The 23,978-nt window shown below is 37.4% G+C and overlaps 1 protein-coding gene across 2 annotated transcripts in view; it reads left to right on the forward strand.

The window, feature by feature from the left end:
- Positions 1-23,978, forward strand: part of med12 (mediator complex subunit 12) — a 44,060-nt gene that overhangs the window by 15,590 nt on the left and 4,492 nt on the right. For both annotated transcript variants that reach the window (XM_049474860.1, XM_049474861.1), the window contains exons 18-39: positions 1,114-1,257; positions 1,440-1,603; positions 2,304-2,435; positions 2,678-2,905; positions 3,041-3,185; positions 5,911-6,031; positions 7,508-7,615; positions 8,672-8,785; positions 9,049-9,212; positions 10,746-10,925; positions 13,456-13,527; positions 13,680-13,840; positions 14,121-14,282; positions 14,443-14,554; positions 18,376-18,465; positions 18,590-18,699; positions 18,928-19,063; positions 20,169-20,318; positions 20,727-21,089; positions 22,567-22,714; positions 22,872-23,071; positions 23,794-23,868. In XM_049474860.1, the coding sequence (XP_049330817.1) occupies positions 1,114-1,257; positions 1,440-1,603; positions 2,304-2,435; positions 2,678-2,905; positions 3,041-3,185; positions 5,911-6,031; positions 7,508-7,615; positions 8,672-8,785; positions 9,049-9,212; positions 10,746-10,925; positions 13,456-13,527; positions 13,680-13,840; positions 14,121-14,282; positions 14,443-14,554; positions 18,376-18,465; positions 18,590-18,699; positions 18,928-19,063; positions 20,169-20,318; positions 20,727-21,089; positions 22,567-22,714; positions 22,872-23,071; positions 23,794-23,868 (3,279 nt within the window). The remainder of the gene's footprint in view (positions 1-1,113; positions 1,258-1,439; positions 1,604-2,303; positions 2,436-2,677; positions 2,906-3,040; positions 3,186-5,910; positions 6,032-7,507; positions 7,616-8,671; positions 8,786-9,048; positions 9,213-10,745; positions 10,926-13,455; positions 13,528-13,679; positions 13,841-14,120; positions 14,283-14,442; positions 14,555-18,375; positions 18,466-18,589; positions 18,700-18,927; positions 19,064-20,168; positions 20,319-20,726; positions 21,090-22,566; positions 22,715-22,871; positions 23,072-23,793; positions 23,869-23,978) is intronic.

Raw genomic sequence — 23,978 nt, forward strand, 5'->3', positions numbered from 1 at the left:
ATTTTAATTTTTTATAATTATCTTTTTGTTCACTTTGATGTCGATACCACAGGAACAGGGATCCCAACATTGGCCACCTTACTGCCTGTTTTCCGCAATCATCTTACTGCTAAATAATAGCCTACTAGCTAATTAGCCTATCCTATAGTTACTGTTGTAAATATAAAACCAGATTATTATTTTAATAATGTAGGTGTAAACAACAGAAAATCGCTGCTTATCCAGCACTAAATAGAGTCTGAACATGATGACCGTTAAGTAGCTTTCTGACTGCAGCAGAAGCAAGCACTGCTGCTGCTGTGCTTGGTGTTGTTACATTACATTTACATTACATTTGGCAGACGCTTTTGTCCAAAGCGACTTACAATAGTCAAGTACAGAAGTAGAATAAGTTAAATGTAAAACATCTTTGGATAGGGATAAAAGGAGGACAAAGGGGAATAATAGGATAGAGGAGTGAAGGTGTGTGTTAGAGGTGTTAGGAGAGTAAGTACTCTTTGAAGAGCTCTGTCTTCAGGAGTTTATTAAAGATAGTGAGAGATTCTCCTGATCTGGTAGTGAAAGGTAGTTTGTTCCACCATTGGGGAACACTGTTGTTTGAGTTGTTGGTTAGGTAGATCTGCTGCTCACTGTATGGGCTAAAAAATGCATTGTTGAAATTAGTATTATCTGGTTAGTGGGCTCCTACACATATAAACATAGGAATTGGGGTTTCCTCAAGCGAGTTTTCTCAAGAGTTCCTTCTAGTGGCTTGACAAGAAACTAGAGCTTTACATGTGGTCCACATTGTGGCACTGCAGTTGTAACCTTGGATACCGAATCTGGTAAATCAGAGAAATAGATTGATCTTCCCTCCTGAAAAGAGTCTGATCTAGAGTGACTTTATTTCACAGGTCTACTCCCTTCAAAGGGTTTTTTACATGAACTGTTCACTTAACATCCAGTGAGAACAGAGTGTAGGAAATTGGAGATTTAGTTAGCTCAGCTCTGTCTCATTGCTTAAAAAATCCTTTCTGCAGCAAAACATAAATAAGGGTGAAGGGTACAGCACTTCAAGCACAGTTAATACTTAGTACTGTATGGTAACCAGAGTTTTATGTATTTCCGTTACAGGTGTCCAGGAATGTTCTGGAACAGATCACCAGTTTTGCCTTAGGAATGTCCTATCATCTTCCCCTCGTACAACACATCCAGTTCATCTTTGACCTCATGGAATACTCCCTCAACATAAGTGGCCTCATAGACTTTGCCATTCAGGTATGAGGCAACTCGCATGTTTGGAAGTGTGTGTATATTTCATGTGTAATTAGACGATTTCTATGGTTTTATGGTTGGTAAAGCATATCTACAGTCAATGACAGTCTGGAAGCATCATTGTTCATTTCTTAATCAGAAACAGCATGTAGTTCTGATGTGATTCTAACCTAAATGTGTTGTAGTTGCTGAACGAGCTGAGTCTGGTGGAGGCGGAGCTTCTGCTGAAATCCTCTAGTCTGGCGGGCAGCTACACTACGAGCCTGTGTCTGTGCATCGTGGCCGTGCTCCGCCGTTACCACTCCTGCCTCATCCTTAACCCTGACCAAACTGCACAAGTCTTTGATGGGTATGAACTTCACCATCTCTCTTTACTCTCAGGCTTTTTCCAGAAGTATCTAGAAATGTTTAAATAATGGCGTTTTTTTTCTACATTCTCTCCTCTCGTCCATTTAAAAATGCTTTTCCAGTATTGTCATGTGGATGTGGAAAATGGAGTCTTATGAAATGCATAGCCCTGTTAATAATTAAAAGTTTTAGCTGTTTAAGAGTGTAATTGTATTATTGTGCTTCTATACTAGTGCATCTCATTGAAAAGTTACTTTATTTCAGTAATTCAGTTCAAAAAATTAAACTCTTGTTATACAGATGTATTACACAGAGTGAAAACTGGAATAATATATAAGGAAAATTGGTACTTTTGGCAGTGTGAGCAGTCTGCCAAATCCTGCTGGAAAATGAAATCCGCATCTCCATAAAAATTCTCCAAACCATCACTGATTGTGGAAATTTCACACTAGTCCTTAAGCAGCTTGGACTGTGTGTCTCTCCACTCTGTTTTCCCGGGAAAATCTTACAGCACTTCATGCCTCTCTCTGCTGACAGAGACTGACCTTTATGTAGATGAAGATTTCATTTTCCAGCAGGAATTTTGTGTGTTGTAATGTAGTCACATCGACAGTTATATTCAGTTAGGCTTGTGCTTGCTAATCAGTCAGTACACATGGGATATGCAGTAATATTCTGGGTTTTGTGTTACGGTTGGGTAGGCTGCGGATTGTGGTGAAGTCAGGAGTGAACCCTGCAGACTGTTCCTCAGCTGAGCGCTGTATCTTGGCCTACCTGTACGACCTCTATACCTCCTGCAGTCACCTGAAGAGCAAGTTTGGGGAGATCTTCAGGTGAGCTCTCATACAGCGCATATATTTTTTCAGTAATTTATTCTCAGTCAGAGCAAATCGTTTTTGTTTTCCTATCACAGTAACTCACAATAATAACATAAGTGTACAGGTGAATGGATAACACTGGTGCTTCCTCCCTCACAATAGCAGAAACACAATAAATACAAATAGAAATAAGGAAAATCTAAGATATTTGTATTGTGTTGTGTTTGTGTATTAATGCTACTCTCCTCTCTCCTCAGTGAGTTCTGCTCTAAGGTGAAAAACTCCATCTACTGGAACATTGACCCTTCAGACTCCAACATGCTGTGGGACCAGGTCTTCATGATCGACGCCATAGCAAACCCTTCAGCCCACAACCTCAACCACTCTATGGTCGGCAAGATCCTTAATGACAGCCCCGCCAACCGCTACAGCTTTGTGTGTAACGTCCTGATGGATGTGTGTGTGGACCATCGTGACCCTGAGAGGTAGGCAGATTGCAGTTTTGATTTCAGGCCCTCAGATTAAAGTCATATCCAAGATCAACTGTCATCAGCTCCCTTTAACACACTACCAATTTGTGTCATCTGAAAAAAATAAATGTGTCTGGTTTTCTGTGACAGGGTTAATGATATCGGCATCCTGTGTGCCGAGCTGACAGCGTACTGCCGGTCTCTGAGTGCAGAGTGGCTGGGTGTGCTGAAAGCCCTATGCTGTTCCTCCAACAATGGTAACTGTGGTTTCAACGATCTGCTCTGCAATGTCGACGTGAGTACACACACCACACACACATGCACGCATGCACACACTTATATGCCTTATTTTGTTTGCTATCAAGGAATCTGGCAAATACGGAAACTTAAAACAATAAAACATAAATTAAATTCAGTTAAATAAAAGTCTTTTTTTATTTATTGATTTATTAATTGCTTTGTGGATATACAAAATGTGAGGCATCATAATTTTAAGTGAACCCTGTTGAACAAATTAAATGTAAATTTATCTAATTTTACTAACATTGTTGCTAATCGTTAAAATGGCAAGACATTCTTTGTTTAGGTGTTAAATGTGTCTCACGAGATTTTTACACAGGTAACAAAACAAATATTGGATCATTTTGGGCAGCAAACAGCAGCGCTGGTCTGCTCAAGTAAACACAGACCGTACAAAAATATATAAAATTAAATATATATCTTTGTGAATTTCCATCAAATAAAATATATATTTTTTAGTCATAAATTCCTTAACTAAAAAAGTATGTATTGTTAAAATCTTGTTCTCGTGAACCCAGTATTTTAGAGAGTTACACCCCTAAATATTGCTTGTTACTATAACTTTATCTAAGCATCTACTTATTTATTTACTACCTAATTTAAACAAGAAAAATGTTAAATTTAGATGGTTCAACAGTTTGAAGTAATATATTTCGAAAAGCAAAAAAGGTGATTAATAGTAATGAAATACAGAGCTGTAAACATGCTGCAGAAATATTGAATTGAAGTTAAAATATTGATAAATATATATAAATAAAAAAATAAATAATAATAATGTAACTTTGTTGCTTTCTCAGGTAATTACATCAGGTCCATAATTTCTTGTCTGTCTGCTCACTGTGACACTCAAGTTTGTATTGGCGTGGTTGGAAGCAGTTAATAAGAAATGATCCAGTTAAAAATCCTTTAGTTAGACATCAGCAGTTACTCATACTACAGTATAGAATAACCGATTGGCCTTTAAACTGAAAGTGAGAAAAGCCACTTGTTCTTAAATAGGAGCTTGTGAAAGTGAAAAATCCAGAAGGTGTTTGAGCAGTTCTTGAACATTTCCTATTCATTTGATTGTGTCACTTTAATCTCTTGTACCAATGTCTTTTAATCCTTGCTGAGTAAAGATATGGTGGTGTATTTAAGCTCTTCAGAAAGCTGCAGAATGTGTGGTCCATTTTGGTATTTATTATAAACTATGCTGAGCAGCAAGCACTGATATACAACGTCAAATACTCTGTTGCCAAATGTTTGGATTATATCAGAAGCATCAAAGCCAAGCAGAGATGAAGGCTTTCCCTTTTCTAAAACTAAAACTGACCTCGGCTTTTGAAGGCCTTTGGCCATTAGCTGATGAATTGTATCAGCTGTATCAAATGAGGTAGAATGCTAAACCCTGCTCTACTGTGACCCTTCAGTGCTGCAGCCTGACACCCCTGGATTATAGGTTTTACTTGGCCTGGCAGAGTAATTATAGGTGTGTTTCTGATCGCCCACTACTGCTCTCTGCGCACTTCTAAACCTGGCAGTTTTTTTTTTTATTTTTTTTTTTTTACATATTTTAAATATAGTCATTTTCTTCTGGTATAGGCATGTGCTGTTTTATTGTCTGTTATATGGGATATGGGGAAAATCATATATCACGATATGGAATTTTTTATATCACGATAACGATATATATCATGATATACCACATATGAGTATGTTTTCAGTTATTCTTCGAAAAATATGACAAAATAATATCATTGCTTACTTTTTTCCAACTTTATTTCAATATGACATTAAACCAAACTTTCACAAATGAGAATATATATGTATCAAATGCAGTAGTTATTTTTTCAAAATGACAGGTATTTAAATTGAGTTATCAAAATAAACTTAATTAACATTTTTAAAAGTGTCCATCAAATAACGTGAAGCAGCGTCATGTCGCAAAACCACATTATGAAGCTTTTTTTGCGAAGATTACTTTATCACATATATAAACCAAGTTTATGCAAAGTGTCCTGGCCAATACATTTCATCGTAGCCTACTTTATTTATTTGCTTAAATAATTGATGAAATTACTGTAGAAACGATATTTATCGTCATATCGCACAGCACTACTACACTATATACAAAGATACATACAGGGATTCACAAAAATATGATGTAGTGCTGTGCGATTTTCACGACTATTTTGGTTAGTTTAAATTACAGTTTTAATGTGTTTTTCAAAATGGAGTCATCATGATTTTACATAAACAATTTATCATTTTAATCTTAATTATCCGAAAACGCTACTATTTTCTGAAGTGTTTATCCATCTTACCTTGGTTACCGGCTCTTCCAACACAAACACCCGGTGGGTTAAAGCATATATTTAGCTAAAAGTAAATTCCACCGCTTCTAAAAACTGCAGCTCCATTGATCTCCGGTGAGGATTTGTGATAAATTGTGGAAAACAATAACAACCTCTCCATCAAAGTTTCTTCTGTGATTAATTTAGGACCTTCTCATTTTTTTATTAATTCATTAATGAATTATTTTTTTTACAGGTAAACCTAGTTTTTAATCATTTCTTTGTCATCTGCAGTTTGTAGTTTAGTAAGGGGAAAATCAATTAAAAAATATTTATTTATTGATATTTTTTAGGCCATAATCGGGCAGCACTAATGTGAAATGTGAACATTTCAGTATCCCTTTAATATTGAAGATCTGCTAATGTCAGAACTTGTCTATTTTTTAGGTGAGTGACCTGTCCTTCCATGACTCCCTGGCTACCTTTGTGGCCATCCTCATAGCTCGACAGTGTCTGCTGCTGGAGGATCTGGTGCGCTGTGTTGCCATCCCTTCCCTCCTCAATGCTGGTACAGTACTGCCCCTTACACTCCATTCTTTTTTTTTTCCTGATTGTACATCATTATAGATGGAAGCTGCCAGTGTTGCTCCTGGGAGATCTTATTGTTGCATCATAAATTGCATTGGTTGGCAGTAATCCAGATGCTTCACGCACTGTTATCATTATTAACAGGGAGCTGTAAAAGTGATGGTATCTGTGAGATGAGTAACAGAGTAACGGTTGGTGTTTCGGTACAGCAGACACAGCGGCTTCGAGACATTTTAGACACTTGTTTGCTGCCTTTACTCAGGACTGAAATCTCTGAAGTGAACTGAGAACAGAGAGTCACAATGAGCAGCCTGTCTGATGTGTGTCCATGCAACAAGCCTCTGTACTGCAGCCAGAGACCTGCCGGCACCTTAAATACACACACACACACACATTCCATTCCCCCCTCTCTCATGTATAAATAAGGCCACTATGTCTTGGTCTGTCCCTGTGTGTCAGTTATGTGCCACATTCTTCTTTGATATCTCTATTTCACACAGCAGTTCTGAAAGTGCCACGTCAGTCTGTTATACTTCAAAGAGACACTTCAAAACAGTTTTCAACTGAACCTCTGCCTTGGACGCCTGTGTGCATCTGACTGCAGAGCATGCGAGTAGGAGTCTGAACATTTATCGACGGTGTTCTGGAACAATCATCCCACTCTCTGAGTACACTGTAGATACAGGAGTGAACTCTGAAAGAGTTCATGTTGTTGTTGTTACTATTGTTATTACAACCATATAGTCAGTGATATAGTCAGTGGTTGTGGATAAGAAGGAACGAGGTTTGTAGGGGAAGGGCACAGTGTCTTTGAGAGTGAAGACATAAGCTGCTTGGTTGGTGTGATGTTGGAATAGTGGTTTGTAAACGAAAGGCTGTGGGCAAATCTTGCAATGTCCTATGTAGTGATCTAGGAGAGAAGTGAGTCTAGGACGCTTAGAGCATTTTCTCACCTGTAGTTGGTTTCTATGGTCCGGATCAGTTGATGAGTTCTTTTACTTTGGTTTCACACAGACATAAAACTAAACACATCATAATGTGCACCAAAAAAAACACACGAGCACATTGTCTCCTCTGATTAGTCAGAGCTGTCTGGCGTGGGAGCAAGAAAGTAAATATAGTGAACATTCTATGTTCATATTTTAGATTAAACTGTGTCTTATCAGCAGTTTAGGTCAAATAAAAGGAGTATATTTTATAGCTGGGTCGGATCGCAAGCAAACTGCTTCAGAGATCGTTTGGGACTGGTCCGGTTCTTTTGTTTCGCACCCGAATTTGGTGAAGAAGCTGAAGGTGCTGTAGTGTGGAAAGCTTTTTTGACACACTTTGGGCATGTTAATCCCAATCATCAAATGACTGCACCAGTCTGTTTGATTGACTGTGGTATGATGTACATTAGTTTTTCTTGTTTAAAGATTTTTATTTTAATATGCATTTTTTTCTGTTTATGTTGCAGCTTGTAGCGAGCAAGACTCTGAGCCTGGAGCCAGATTGACCTGTAGGATTCTGCTGCATCTGTTTAGAACACCACAGAGAAACCCATGCCCACAGGATGGCAAGTCAGGTACTGCAGAACATGTGTATCAACCCAAAGGCAGTTTATTTACACCTAGGGGCTTCCAAAAATAATGCACTGGATTCATCATTATTGAAATTAGCTGTTGGCAAAATGTCATGCAAATGAATAAATAAACTGTTTGTCGCTTTCAGACCTATCATCTCAAAATGGAACTTTACAAGAGAATAGAAAAAAATACTGTTCAAAGGAAGTAAAAAAAACATATATTTAAAAAAAAAAATATATATATATATATATATATTTCCTAGGGACAGACATTGATTTGATTTCATTGTTCGCATACAGTTTGTTAAAGGTTAAATTTAAAGCCAATTTAATGTTATATTTGTTAAATTAGTGTCTAGTCTCTCTGGAAAATCTGTATCTGCATCAGCATATATACATATACATATATATACATACAGCTTTGGAAAGAAATTGAGACCGCTTCAGTTTCTGAATCAGTTTCTCTGATTTTGCTATTTATAGGTATACATTTGATTAAAATGAACATTGTTTTTTATTCTATAAACTACAGAAAACATTTCCCCCAAATTCCCCCAAAAATATTGTCATTTAAAGCATTTATTTGAAGAAAATGAGAAATAGCTGACAAAAAAGAAGCAGAGATTCAGACCTCAAATAATGCAAAGAAAACATGTTCATATTCATAAAGTTTTAAAAGTTCAGAAATCTTCAATATTTGGTGGAATAACTCTGGTTTTTAATCCCAGTTTTATGCATTTTGACATGGAGGTTCTCCTCCACCAGTCTTACACACTGCTTTTGGATAACTTTATGCCTTTACTCCTGGTGCACAAAATTCAAGCAGTGTAGTTTGGTTTAATGGCTTGTGGTCATCCATCTTCCTCCTGATTTTGTCCCAGAGGTTTTTTAGTTTGGTAAAATCAAAGAAACTCATCATTTTTATGTGGTCTCTTATTTTTTCCCCAGAGCTGTTTATATAATATACGAGAAATATTGGATATTTACATTGACCCTGAATTTCCACATCGATGCATTCATAGATTTGTTAAATAACATCTCTGATCGTTTGTTTAGATAAATCGACGGTGGGGATCAGGTCATCATGTGATCGTCATCTGCTGGCTGCATCTCAGAACAGCATCGTGGTGGGAGCTGTCTTTGCTGTCTTGAAGGCTGTCTTCATGTTGGGTGAGGCATCTCAATTTCTGGATTAGTATGCATTATTAAACACATTCAAAATAAAAGCATAGTGATAATTATCAGCTCACTTCAAGATGATTTTTTAAACTGTAATCTGTTACAGAGCAAAAATATCTTGCCTATAGTGTTGGTTTAATGAGTCCTCACTGTCTTTAAAGTGTAAAGAATTGAATTTAGGCTTGGGAATATCTGGCTGTGATTGGTACAGTGTACTGATTGGTTATGATTATGTTTGTATTAACCTTTACTAGGTGATGCTGAGCTAAAAGGCTCAGGCTTCTCTCACCCTGCTGGGCTGGATGACATCGGAGAGGACGACATGGGGTCCAAAAAATCCGGAGGCCGAAACGTCTCTATTGAAACAGCCAGTTTAGATGTTTATGCCAAGTATGTGCTGAAGAGCATCTGTCAGCAGGTGAGAGTTCTTTAGTGATTTTTTTTTTGTCTTGTTATAGTTTGAGATTTAATCTTTTGGTTGTCTTTGTGTTTTTAGTTCATATGGTTCATGAACTCTCTGATTTGGGGTGAGATTAGTTGTGGATTTAGCTCTAGTATCTCATTGGCAAGGAATTTGAATCTCAGCTACAAATAAGGCTCTAACCTATGAGTGTGAAAGCAGTATATCTCATTGTCTAAAGCTGTTAAGTTGTGCTGTTCTGCTTTACCACTTTGAATAGAAGTAGCTGTATAATACTGTCATTAGTGTTCCTGAACAGAGGCAGTGTTGTTGAAATGCATAGAAATAATTCGTTTTGGCTATTCCTTGTTAGCATCTTTAAAATGTTTACTGTTCCCTAACCTCCTAAAACCTGAATTTTGCATGAAATGCATTTTTTATTCCTCTTTACTGTTTGGGTTAATTGGCACCTAATTAGTATAAAAACAAAGAATTATTACTTTACATGATGTAATTTCTGAGAAAAATGATGTCCACATATGAGGACTTTAGTTTTATATTCCGATAGAACATGATGAAGTCACAGTTAGTAACGATGTGCAAAACATTAATTTTGTGCCTGAACACAGCAGCACAAAATCAAAAAATAGGAAAACAAAAGTAAAAAACAACAGATGCGCCACTTTAAGCAACATGGCTTATATGAAGTGCTGCTTTAACACTAAGACATAATATAAAAAACATACACTTTACTGTATTTACTGTTAATTTAAATGTAACTATCTGAACAAAACCCGAAACTGTAACATGTTAAACTCCTATTCCACCACTAGGTGACAGTATAATGGCCTCATAAGAGGACACCAGGCCTTTGTAGAACTAAATTTAGTGTTGTGCGATACTGTATTTTGTAGTACAGGATTGATTTTCTAAAACGTGGAAATGATCGTATTGTTTAATCCACTGTCCTTTAGAGCCTACTTTTCTGATTGGATAAAAAGTAAACTTTTTTCTTTTTAGTCAAATTTTATTCACATGATTGTGAATTTTGAAAATTTAAGAGACCACTTCAGTTTCTGAATCTGTTTCTCTGATTTTGCTATTTATAGGAAAATGTTTGAGTAAAATGAACATTGTTGCCTTATTCTATAAACTACAGACAACATTTCTCCCAAATTCCAAATAGAACATTGTCATTTAGAGCATTTAGAGAGATGCAGAGCTTTCAAATCTCAAATAATGCAAAAAAAAAAAAAAAACAAGTTCATATTCATAAAATTTTAGGAGTTCAGAAATCAATATTTAGTGGAATAACCCTGAAAATGTTGTTATTGTTAATTAGTGGATGAATTAGATTATCTATTATATATTATATATAATATAAAAACAGCAAAATTTACAAGACAGAGCTTCTCCAGGGCTAGCATAGAGAACCACCGCCTCAATAGACAGGAAAGGAAATGAATCTTGGCATGTCTGGGCCATCACTCATTTCGTTGTCTCAGTCTGTTGCTCACAGTCTCTCTCTCTCTCTCTCTCTTTCTCTTTCAGGAGTGGGTTGGGGAGCGTTGTCTGAAGTCTCTCTCTGAGGACAGCAGTGCCCTCCAGGACCCAGTGCTGGTCAACATTCAGGCTCAGAGGCTGCTGCAGCTCATCTGCTACCCTCACAGGCAGCTAGACAGCGAGGAGGGAGACAACCCTCAGAGACAGCGCATCAAGCGCATCCTTCAGGTCATTTCAGTGCACACTCACACTCTCAAACACAGCCCTCCGTGGGTCTAAGATTAAGATACAATGATGTTTAGAGATCTAATGATCTTTTGAGTTTGTTTTATTTGTGTGTAAAGCCTTTTGAGTTAAATTTACATAGGCTTATCACAATAAGTACATTATTGACTACAAGGATTTCATTCACATCACATGTGGTACATGTGGAAATCTAGATCTCACAGTCTAGTTCCACCTACAAGAGCAATTACTATCTAAGAATAAAATAAAATAAAGAAAGAAATATAGAATAAGGAGTAAAATAGATAAATAGAAAAGTAGGGAAACTAGCAGCAAAATTAATTACAGTACATACATTTACCAGTACATTAAAACTTTTAATCATAGCATCATTTAGCAGTATAAATTATCATACAATATATGAACCGAACCTCAGTCGTTATTGTTGACCTCAATAGTGAGAAATAATGAGAAAACCCACTAACATGAATTAGTTGGTATGCCATCTTTGCTTAAAAACTTTAATTTAATTTAATTTAATTTTTATTTGTTTAGGATATTTAAGCTATTTTCGGAATTTTAGTATTCTTAATAACTAGCATCTCTATGCACTTTTAAAGTAGTGTGTAAACGTGTTGTTAATCTATTATATTATCATTATATCTGTGGAATTGGATGGCCTTAAATGGCTAAATATTGTTTATTGCAACAATATTTATTGTTCACGAACGTTTGGTTATCGTTACAGACCTAATTGCAAAAATGTGCTGATTGCAGCTTAAGAAAAGAACTATGAAATATGAGCCATAACGATATGAGCAGCCAGACCAGAGCAAATCTGTTCCTTATACCAGTATAGGTCATTATGTTGAGCTGTGCAAGTCAGTGCAGGACCACAGGGACGTATCTTTGTCCCAGCGCATATAGCTGGGCACCCAGCCGTGCTTCATCCATCAGGAAAAGTGAACTCGGACTGAACCCCATGCTGCCAGGCCCAGTAGACACACCGGGGTCCACTGGAGATCACTGCTGACAGGCTGCTCCCTGGGGCGAGGTGGTGGGGGTATAAGGGATCTGTTTCCACTCTGATACAGCTGCTCTACTGCCGCAGTACCACACAAAGTGTCACTCAGAGAGATGACTGTGTGCCAGTGTCTGGGTGATTACGTTACAGCTGTCTCAGATAGAGTTTAAAATCCAGACCTGCATACTAACCTGACTAATAAGACATGAAGGCTACTTCCTACACTCCCTTAGTGTTAGAAGGGTGCATCTTGAAGCATTAGAGCATTAGAATAGCTCTTCTTTTAGAGACCCATTGTAGTACCTTTAAAAGGTTCTCCTCTAGTAGGCTGGTCACTATAACCTTTTTATTTAGAAAAGTATATTGTCAGAGAAATGAATGCATTAAGTGATGTTATTGTTATTTTAAGATAATTTTACTTAAGATTTAATTTTTATTTTAAGATAATTTTATGTTACTGATATTTTGTTAATACAATAGCATAGTAATGCAGCTACTCTCCACAGAAACATTGCTCACTCTGGCAAAAAAAGACCACCACTCTGAAAATACACACCCTAGAGCTAGAGTCACTACAGATCCAAATAATATACTGCTTAGTTTAGCAGACCACATGAACAGCAAGTGAAATCAGAGGAAAACACTTACTCAGACTTCTGTGACATACTGCACAGTTTCTAGTTAGAAAATACTGGCTTAAGCTCTGCTGACAAGAGATGAGAGTCCGTGAGCTTTTAATGTTACCTTAATATCCTAATCATTTATACATTTACTCCTGATAATGTAATCCTCATTGGTCCTTTAACGTGAGATTTTTTTGCAAATCCACAAAACAGCCTCGATTGCCACATTTTCACTTGTTGCAGTCTGCTCTGTGTGAACGGAGGCAAAGTTGGGAATATATGGTGGTAATATTGTCCATGATATTTAAGCACATTTTTTTTTACAATACTTATCTTCATATTTTTACATGCAGTTATAGCATCGGATTCTTGAAAAACGCTAATCAAATTGGACAGCTTTTTAATACAGTATTGTTTATTTACAAAATTAGTTGCACAGTAATTTAACAGTACTAATTACACTGTAAAAGAAGGCCAGTTGTTCTGTTTGTTTTTAAGCACTGATGAAATCAATGATGTACGGCTTGTCAGAAATGCGTATCATTTTTCTCAGTAACAAATGTATTACAATACATTAAAATGTTTTTTTTTATTACCCAGCATTAGACAGGCCTATTCTAAAGCTTGCCTTTTTATTTTATTCTTAACCACCACTAATTAATTAGCTGTAGTCCTGACAGCATGTTTCCTTAAATACTACCCACTCCCTGCCATGTGGTTTAAATTAAGGCACTAATTCTTACAGGGGAAAGTGGGCATGGAGGCTGCTTCTCAAAATAAACAAAAACAGTCAAGCAGTGGAACCCCCTAGTTTCTTGCGGTTTGATCTCCAGTGTTTTTATTTAGTTTTTTTCTTCTCATGCTGTGTCTGGTTTCTTGCTTGCAGAACATGGACCAGTGGACCATGAGACAGTCTTCTCTGGAGCTGCAGCTCATGATTAAGCAAAGCTCAAATAACGTGAGTCGACCAAACATACACAAGATGTTCACCGCCGTTATTGCTCTTTCCATTAGCGCCCACTCTTAGATAGGAGCATTGGTGATTACATATATGTTCCTTCAGTTCTGTGTTGTTACAGGATGATTATAGTGCATTTTGAATCTCTACAGGAGCTGTACTCTCTGCTTGAGAATATTGCCAAGGCAACTATCGAGGTTTTCCAGAAATCTGCTGAGATGAACTCCAGTAACCCTTCCTGGAATGGCTCGGCTGCCTCCAGCAGCTCCGTTTCCAATAGCAACAATGCCAGCAAACTCAAACCAGTTCTCAGGTGGGTGACCCCAATCAGAGCTTAGCAGAAATCCCATCCACCCAAGGCACTTCTGGCCTTATTGGGTTTCCGTTTGACGGAGGCTTGATTGATCTTTTAAAGACGCTGTTCCCTCTCTGTGACCTTTTGTTGTGTTAAAAGAATAAAGAAAATATATCTGATCAGTCAGTGTCTCAAAGGTTATAACAAGAAACTGTTATTCCTTCTCCATCCAGTGGTGCTGCCCCTGCCCTGTGTGTGGCGCTCATATTAAAGGATTGTATGGTTTTTTTTGCTGCAGTTCATCAGAGCGCTCAGGCGTGTGGTTGGTGGCCCCTCTGATCGCTAAGCTGCCCACGTCAGTACAGGGTCACGTACTGAAAGCTGCCGGGGAGGAACTGGAGAAGGGGCAGCACCTGGGCTCCTCCTCCCGCAAGGAGAGAGATCGACAGAAACAGAAGAGGTACACGGACCGTTGTGCTCGTTTGTTATGAATCACCTTGTTCTGTAGTCGTCCGTGTTTTGGCTCACAACTGATGATACCTTTGATCTGATACGGTGTGATGAATGCTGACTGGCCCAGCTCTTATTCTTTCCTTGTTCTGTTGTGGTCTGTTTGGCAGTATGTCTCTGTTGAGCCAGCAGCCTTTCTTGTCTCTGGTGTTGACATGCCTGAAAGGCCAGGATGAACAGAGAGAGGGCCTCCTGACCTCCCTCTACAGCCAAGTACAGCAGGTACTACAGACTTTCAATAAGAAGAGATGGAGAATATACATTCATTGTCCACTTTTATTTGTTACTGATATTTACCAAATGTAAAAATACGGATCCTAGGGATAAGGATGCTTACTATTTATAGTCATATACACATAATTTGATCTATTTTTAAACAATATATATATATATATATATATATATATATATATATATATATATATATATATATATATATATATATATATATATATATATATATATGGCTGTATGTGGGAAAAAAAAAATATATATATATATATGGTGGTATAATTGTAAGCCTTTTTGTTACAACAGGATTACAGGATTATGGCATCCTGTGCCCTTATAACTGGTTCTAATCATTCCCTTTGCTAGAAATAACCTCAATTAGATGATTATTACTATTACAGTCTCAGTCTCTGGAATCTACTGGGATAATGTTTTAAAATGATAATGGTTTAATATCACCCCACAGCTTCTTAGTTGGAAGCCAGATTCCAGATTGCTCTATTTCTGTCTTTTGAGTTTAGATGTTTTTTTGGGGTTAGAAGTTTCTACTTTAGTGAATGCTGCATGTAATTCACAAAATGTCAACCTAGTGCTGGACGATATGACCAAAAATGCATATCACGGTATTTAGCAAGATTCTGATGGGTTTACAGTATATTACAATATTTTTTTATTATTTTTGTTAATTTATATATTTTTTGGATTACTATTGGGTTTACGTTTCCCCCAAAAATTACACATTTAGACTTTATTATCAGAAAAAAACAGTTGAAGAGTGTAACCTTAAAAAGATACACACCAACATTAACATGGCTTCCTTTACAAAACTAGCTAAATATTTTTATTTCAATAAAAAAACATAAAAGGACCTAAAATACTCAGTTTATTCAAAAGAGATATTTTTCAGATGTTCTATTGCATAAGTCATTAGAGGCATTAATGTATTTATGCAGCTGTTTATCAGTTTGTCTGTAATTCCCTTGGTTCTCCAGTTAACAAATAAATTTAGTTTAGTGTGCATTAATATGTTTCTTTATTTAATCTACAGTATTATTATATTTAAACGGGCTATAGTTACTCATATTGTGAGTAGCAGCAGCAGAAGCTCTATAAGTGCTATTCTCATGTTTCTCCATGCAGGACAGCTTTTAACTCCACCGAGCTGCCTTAGCATGTTATGCTAACTGGTTAGCATTAGTAAGTGAGCTCTGCTACTGTGCTTTTCTTGGCAGCACTGTTTTACACAGCGCTCCACAGTGCCTCTAGGGCAGTGGTCACTAATAGGTGGAACGTGTTCCAGAACCCAAACCGATAAACTACTGAGAAGTATTTAATTGTATACATGCTTTGCGGCGCAGTACACTCACAGACCAATCACGTGTGGGGTAAGATCACCAAACGCTTTCTTCAGTCAATCAGATCTGTGCAGACGCGGAGAAAATAAATAAAATAAATAAACAATCCGCTCCTCACTGCTCCGGCTGTTGAATTGGGACGCGGCCATGAAAAAACTTGTATAAGGAGATAGAGAGCCCAAGAACGGGTGGAAACTAAAGTCACACCGAGCACGACAGAGAAACAGATGAGAAATGTATACAAAATCTGTCCAGAGAGGTATTTTTTATTATTATATATTTTTTTATTATAGTTTAACCCTTTCCAGACGACGGACGCGCGGGCGCGTCAAACGCAGCGTTGCTGGGTGTTTCTATAAATAGATTTGCAATAATACGGCACAGAAACACAGTTCAAACATTTCCTGAATCAACAGAGTCCGCCCTTTTATGATATCCAATCCTGAGTCTGTACGTCACTCAGGTCCGGATTTATATGCCTTTTAGACGAGCAATACGGTCCGCCTCTCTTGTGTGACTGGTGGATTCGCGTGTCTATCACCAGCCTCTCATCTGCGACTGGTGGATTCATGTGTCTGTCACCAGCCTCTCATCTATAATTGGTGGATTCATGTGTCTGTCATCTCTGTTGGTTGTGTAAAACTGACCAATAGGCTTTCAGAAAATCACAAAAAACCCTCCCACACATGATTACATCAGTCTGAGTCATATAGAAAGACACGTGGGGGCGGGGTGTAAACAGTTCACCGCGGCTCAAGTTACAGCAGCGTTAGAGAAGCAGCGGTTTTAGGTAGAAGTGCATCAGCGGCTTTGATTCTTATAATGAGGAAAAATATAGAACCGATCAGGATCCAACTGAAGATCTGTGAGTGTATTTAGTGTATTTATAAAACTGTCACTCATTAGGGATGTTTTGTTATGTGAGTTCGCGAGCTAGCGAGCTAAATGCTGCTGCCGTATGTAGAGAAAGGATCTTTGGGGAAACGCAGGGCTGATAGAGAAGCTGGAATCTCTCTCTCCCTCTCCCATACACACACGCGAACACACACACTCACACACTCTCTCTTTCACACACACACACACACACACACACATACCGACACACACTCTCTCTCTCTCTCTCTCTCTCTCTCTCTCACTCACTCACTCACTCACTCACTCATGCACACACACAGTAAACACTGAAGCTAGTTAGGTTTCTATAGTCATGATCTGACTAAATTGATTAGTACACAGTAAATATTTACTTTGCTATTGGAAAATTCATTTTCTACCCATTAGTAAATATTTATTGTATAAAGTTTTTCTTTCTTTTAGTAAAAGTAAGCTTCACTTACAAATTGCATACAAATAAACATTTTATGACCACTGATGGATTGTGCCATATATATCATACTGTTATGTTCAAATTAGACTTTGTTGTATTTAGTTTTATTCTTAATTTTTATTTGTGTGTGTAGTGAATGCAAAACACTGGTAGTCTGTTTAGGTGTAAAGTGAAGTGTAGTGAAATAAAAGAGAGTAAATCCACCGTCTCTTCAGGTGGGCTCTTCTGCATTCCACTTAGGTGAGTGGGAGAAAGGGAAACTTAGTTAGCTTTTATATGTGAAAGTAAGCATTTTCTAATGAACAGACAATGTTTTTTAATACAGTAAAGTAAACATTTGCTAATGAACAGTGATTTTTTTTATGTTTATGTCCAAGTTTATGGCTGTTTGCTGTTGTGTCAAGTAGAATGGCAACATGCTACTGAATAAACGTTTTTACAAAAAAATAATTTTATATCTTTATTTTACATTTATATATTATTTTATATATAGTTAACTACTGATGTGAAGCTAAGACTTTAGTAAATCAATTTCAAGCACCAAAACATTTTATCCACACGAGTAAAATATATTTTTAACATTATATAGGAATAATTTTTAAATCGGATTTCACATTTTTGAGGTTTAGGGCCACATAATCTCTTCATACATCCTCCAGGCCACTTATTCCCTTATTATTGAGATAGTTGAGATTATTCTGAACATTTTGATATAAAATATGTGGGTATTATTTTAAATGAAAGTGCCTTTAAAGGCAAAATTAAGAAAATATCCAAAAATCGGGATTATTCCCCTAGTCTGGAAAGGGTTAAACAACATTACAGGATATAGCACTGAATCATAACACAAGTTAAAAATCGGTCCGGACCTTGGACTGTCGAAATTTTGTCTAACTGGACCATACTGGATTCTAATTAAATACCCCTGCTCTAGGGGTATGGCGGTATGTGAAAATGCAGTTCTAATTTCCCCTCTATATGAACCGGTGTACCGCCCAGCACTATGTCAACCTAAAGCAAAGATACAGCCTTCAATACAGTGTTCTGTTGATCTTTTGTTCCATGTATAAGTATTTTAAATGCACACCTGTATTATAGCTCTTTAACTGCTTTTTCCTTGTTGTGTTTAGATTGTCACCAACTGGCGTGAAGACCAGTACCAGGATGACTGCAAGGCCAAGCAGATGATGCACGAGGCTCTGAAGCTGCGGCTCAATTTGGTGAGGGACTTTGCCTTTCATCTTTTATTTCTACAGTCTAAGCTTACTATAGTAAATCATGTGCTGTGTTCACTTTACAGGTCTGTGCTCTCTGGTCACTCACTTTTTGTCTCCTTCTTTCTAGGTGGGTGGGATGTTTGACACAGTTCAGAGAAGCACGCAGCAAACCAATGAGTGGGCGGTGCTTCTCCTGGACATCATCAGCAGTGGGACTGTGGACATGCAGTCAAATAAGTGAGTTCCAGCAGTTTGTGAATTGTGTTGTGAGCTGAATTAATGTGGTTACACGGGATATATATATATTCATTTTTATATGCAGGCAATTTAATCTTTCTCACAGTTAACAAGCAGTCAAAGTAACCTGCAAACGGGCACTTCATACACTTCATATTTTAGATTTTGGCTTGTCTTCCATCTCTGCAGAGAATTGACACACTTTTTTTTTGTCTCTCTCTCCATCAGTGAGCTGTTCACCACCGTACTGGACATGCTGAGTGTGCTTATTAACGGGACTCTGGCAGCAGATATGTCTAGTATCTCTCAGGGCAGCATGGAGGAGAATAAGAGGGCTTACATGAACCTGGTGAAGAAACTCAGGGTGAGACTGCAGTTCTGGCTGTCAGCATTCTGATATTGAATATTATCCTCAGAAAAATGCTTTTTGTTTCTGATCGTGCATGATAAGATGTTAATTCCATCTAGAATTTGCAAAAAGCTAAGTAGGGGTGTGTCATATCGTATTGTATGCAATAATTTTGTCTATATTATTTCAGGGCCATATGGGGCATCAGGCTACAAATCTTTTTGCTGTTTGTAGCAAAAGAAAATTTCATACTGTTCTCATCTCCCATTAAATATCTACTGTTTATATCTGTTCAGTATCATTTATTTTACTTTAATCCTGGATATTACAATCTGGTGTAAATCTCAATTAGGGGTGTTCCATATCATATCAAATGCAATAATTTTGCCAAATAAAATGTAATATCCGTTATTAAATATTTGTTGCAGTAGTGTATTCTTGAAATATATATATATATATATATATATATATATATATATATATATATATATATATATATATATATATATATATATATATATATATATATAATTTTTTTTTTTTTTTTTTTTTTTTTTTTTTATGTTTTGTCATATCACCAACAGGGTGTCATGGTCATGAAGAGCCTGGAAAAGTAATATGAATTTTCAGGCTTTTTGGAAAAATAAAAATACCCAAAGTTTTGGAGAAGTCATAAAAATTTGGTCTTCAAATTCTTGTGTTTTCTTTATTGCCGGATAAAATGTATTTTGAGCTAACAAATTACGTCAGCTCAGAGTTAATTCAGTAATTTATCCCTACACAATGGAGCTCTCAGGATCTGACACACATTTTATTATTAAAGATTGTGTGTAAATATGTTTATTATGTTTTTTAGACCTGATTGTAGTTTTATTTTTATTTATTTATTTATTTTTATAGTTTTTTTTTTGTTTTGTTTTTTTGTCCATGTCTTTTTAAAATTGTTTGGTCATGAAAAGTTGGTGAAGTCCTGAAAAAAAATCACAAAAATACCCTGAAATATTGTGATATTATTTTAGGACCATATCGACCACCCCTAATTGTGGGTACGCTTTGTTGTAGTTCTCACAGAAATAATTTAAGAACAAGATTTAATTAATTTCTTTGATTTGCTCTGCAGAAAGAGTTGGGGGATCGTCAGTCGGAGAGTTTGGAGAAAGTGCGACAGTTACTGCCTCTGCCTAAGCAGACTCGGGACGTCATTACCTGTGAACCCCAGGGCTCACTCATAGACACCAAGGGCAACAAAATCGCTGGATTTGAGAAAGAGGTATCCATCGACACTTGAGTTTTGGATGGTCTCAATAGCTAATGGTTTGTTTTGTATATGTTAGAATGAAAGAATCAAAATGTGCTTGGTGTCAGAATAGTTTGATGTGTGATAAATGCAGCTGATTAAACACCATCCCTCACGACTGTTTAATCCCTTTTAACCCTTATTATTCCGATTTTAGTCCTAATGCACAAAACTGTTGTGAATTGCTCCGTAACCCTTGTGTGTAGCATATCTTTTGCGGTCCCACATGGTTCTGATCTAGGGTCTATGAAATTGATGTGAAATATAACAGTAATGTAGTTATTAAGAGTAAAGAACTGGTTGGTTCTGGTTTTCGGCACAGTTGTACTGCAAATGGAAGTGTAAAACATGTTTTCCATCTTTTTTTTGTTTGTGCTGCAGGGCCTGCAGGTGTCGACGAAGCAGAAGATCTCACCGTGGGATGTGTTTGAGGGCCTAAAGCACTCTGCTCCACTTTCTTGGGGCTGGTTCGGAACAGTTCGGGTCGACCGCAAGGTCACTCGCTTCGAAGAACAGCAAAGGCTCCTCCTCTACCACACCCACGTGAAACCCAGACCACGCAGCTATTACCTGGAGCCCCTCCCGCTGCCGCCAGAGGAGGAGGAGCCTCCTACTCCCGTGCCACAAGAACCAGAGAAGAAGATGGTGGAGGCGGTGAAATCGGAAAAGAATGTGACCAGCGTGCCCCCGGATGCCAACAAGAAGAAGAAGAAAAAGAAGACTCCATCTACCAGCAAGCAAGAGGTTGGTAAAATGATTTGTGTCAGTTAGTGGGAAGTCTTCGAGATATAGAGACTGAAGTCTTCTGTGTCAACTATAGCTTGCACATGCCCTACACAGAGCTGTGTACCGTATAGTCTGATTCACACCTCCCTAGAAATGTAACACAACAGCTGAGATTGGTCCACCGAGTCTCCCACCTGCACATTCCTGCCTCCGCAGTTAAACTGCATAAGCCCTAAAATATTGACAGCCCTTTATGTCATAAGTATATACTTTATTCCCAGAGTGTAATCACGGTTCGTGGCAGTGGACAAAAAGCTATTTTATTAAAAGTGAGGTGACGAAACTCAGGGATGTGCGTCCGAACAGGACTAATATTACCGGAGGACCACCGAGTTCAGTGTAAAACAGTAGGTAATTCAGCCTGTAATTTTCTGAGAGGACGTCTGAGAAAAACACGTACATGGTCGTTTCGGACAGGAATAAAATCCCCCCATCTACCCCCCCAGCCCCCCCCCCCCCCCCCCAACCATAAAAAAAGAAATTTACCCCAAGACCCCTGAGAAACTAATCCGGTCCAAATAGGGCTATAGTGAAATTTACACAGTTTTTTAACACCAGTGTTTATTTATGCAAGGCCTCGACTTTAAGGCATGGGAACAAAAACCTAATGCATGGGAATGAGAAATTTAAAGCGTGGCCACAACTTATTACAGCATGGGAACGAGTTAATTAAATCCTATTTATTAAGGCGTGACCACAAGGTCCTTTTGTTTTACAGCTAACAAAGCAAGCAGCTCTGTTATGGTCTGCTTCTGTCCTCCTTGTCAGCTTTTAGTATAAGAATTAAGAGTCTTTTACTTAGAATTACACCATGTCTCACTGCAAGGGACTCCAAAATATCACCATAATTCATTCATAGATTAAAATAAAAAGAAACCAATTCACTCTACATTTTCTTACTAAAGCTTATCTTTGGATTGGATCTTTGATGTAATATTCAGTTTCTTCATGGGCTTTTCATTTACACAAAAGGAAGCTTTATTATTCTCTGGCTATGACTTAATGATCTCCCACATCTTAATAAATCGTGGCAATGCAATACTTTTATTTAACATTATGTCACCTTAGCGGCTCTGTAGAGCATGATTATTTGATGCTATACATTTTGTTCCATTTATATATTGTGAGTAGAGCATGAAAAATGAACTTTAACATGGTATTTGCTGGCCGTTTGTCATATATACATCAGTGCTTTGTTACACAGTGTCGCAACTACTTAAAAAAAGTGAATGTTTAAGGAAACCCTGAAATATGACTTAAATAAACTAGTCATTGTCTGAAAATGGCAAAAGACAACTTTTGAATAATATTGGTTCCCAGATATATGTTTAATCCCTAGATTTTAGTAGTAAATCCTTCCTGGCTTGTATCCATGTAAACTCTTAATGAGTCCCTGGAAATACTGACTGATTTAATACTTATCTTGTCTTTTCAGGATTACCCTGCTCGTAACCCTGGTGTGATGCCCTATGGACCAGGAACAAACAATGAACTAATGAACATGGGCCAGTCCGGCCACACCTACAGAATGGGCTACAACCAGACATCCATTATCTACACCCAGAATCAACCTCTTCCTCCAGGTGGGAGTGGGCAGAGAGTCCTAAACCTCATCAACTGGTTTAGGCTTTGCTTGTCTTTTATTTAATTTTATTATTATTATTATTTTTTTTTTTTTTTTTTACTATTATAATTTTTTACAGTGTTGAAATTACATTTTTCTTTATGGTTCCATGACAGGAGGTCCAGGTTTGGAGCCCCCATACCGACCTCGCATGCCTGTAAATAAGATGCCCACACGGCCCAACTACCCAGGCAACTACCACCCTGGAGGAATGGGCATTATGGGTATGGACAATAAGCAGTACACAATGGGCTTCAAGCCGCAGACTGCTATGTCCCAGGGCCAGATGCTTAGGCAGCAGATCCAGGTCAGACTGGTGAGTTTAACTCTGAAAAATGGAAAGTAATTTAACACACCATTGTAAATCACATCTTATTTATTTATTTCTACCCACATAGTTGTGTGTGTGTTTCAGCTGTTGGGTGGTTGGGTGTGTGCTTATCTCCATTCTGTGCCTTTACATTTCATCAGGCACATACAGTTCTGGAGAAAATTAAGAAACCACTTCAGTTTGTAAATCAGTTTCTCTGATTTTGCTATTTATAGGTATATGTTTGGGTAAAATTAACATTGCTGTTTTATTTTATAAACTACGGACAACGTTTTTCCCAAATTCCAAATAAAAAGATCGACATTTAGAGGATTTATTTGCGGAAAATGAGAAATGTCTGAAATAACAAAAAAATTGCAGAGCTTTCAGACCTCAAATAATGCAAAGTAAACAAGTTCATATAAGTTTTAAGAGTTAAGAAATCAATATTTGGTGGAATAACCCTGGGTTTTAATGCATCTGGGCATGTTCTCCTCCACCAGTCTAACACACACTGCTTTTGGATAACTTTATGCCACTCCTGGTGCAAAACTTCAAGCAGTTCAGTTTGGTTTGATGGCTTGTGATCATCCATCTTCCTCTTGATTATATTCCAGAGGTTTTCAGTTTGGTAAAATCAAAGAAACCCATCATTTTAAGTGGTCTCTTATTTTTACCCAGAGCTGTATAATGTGTTGTCTTACTGCTTGTGTTTACTGTTTTTTCAGAACCAGAGTATGCTGGGACAGCAGATGAGACCTATGGCACCCAATCAGCAGTACAGCTCGATGCAGCCTGCACAGGCAAGCCTATTCACGTTGTCTGCTTTTCAGAAGTGGTGCATATAACATTAATCTAGTTTTGGCAATGTTGTCTATAATCTAAACCATGATTTTAACATTTGTTAAATAAA

Source organism: Astyanax mexicanus, chromosome 2 (assembly GCF_023375975.1).
Source record: "Astyanax mexicanus isolate ESR-SI-001 chromosome 2, AstMex3_surface, whole genome shotgun sequence".
NCBI lineage: Eukaryota > Metazoa > Chordata > Actinopteri > Characiformes > Acestrorhamphidae > Astyanax > Astyanax mexicanus.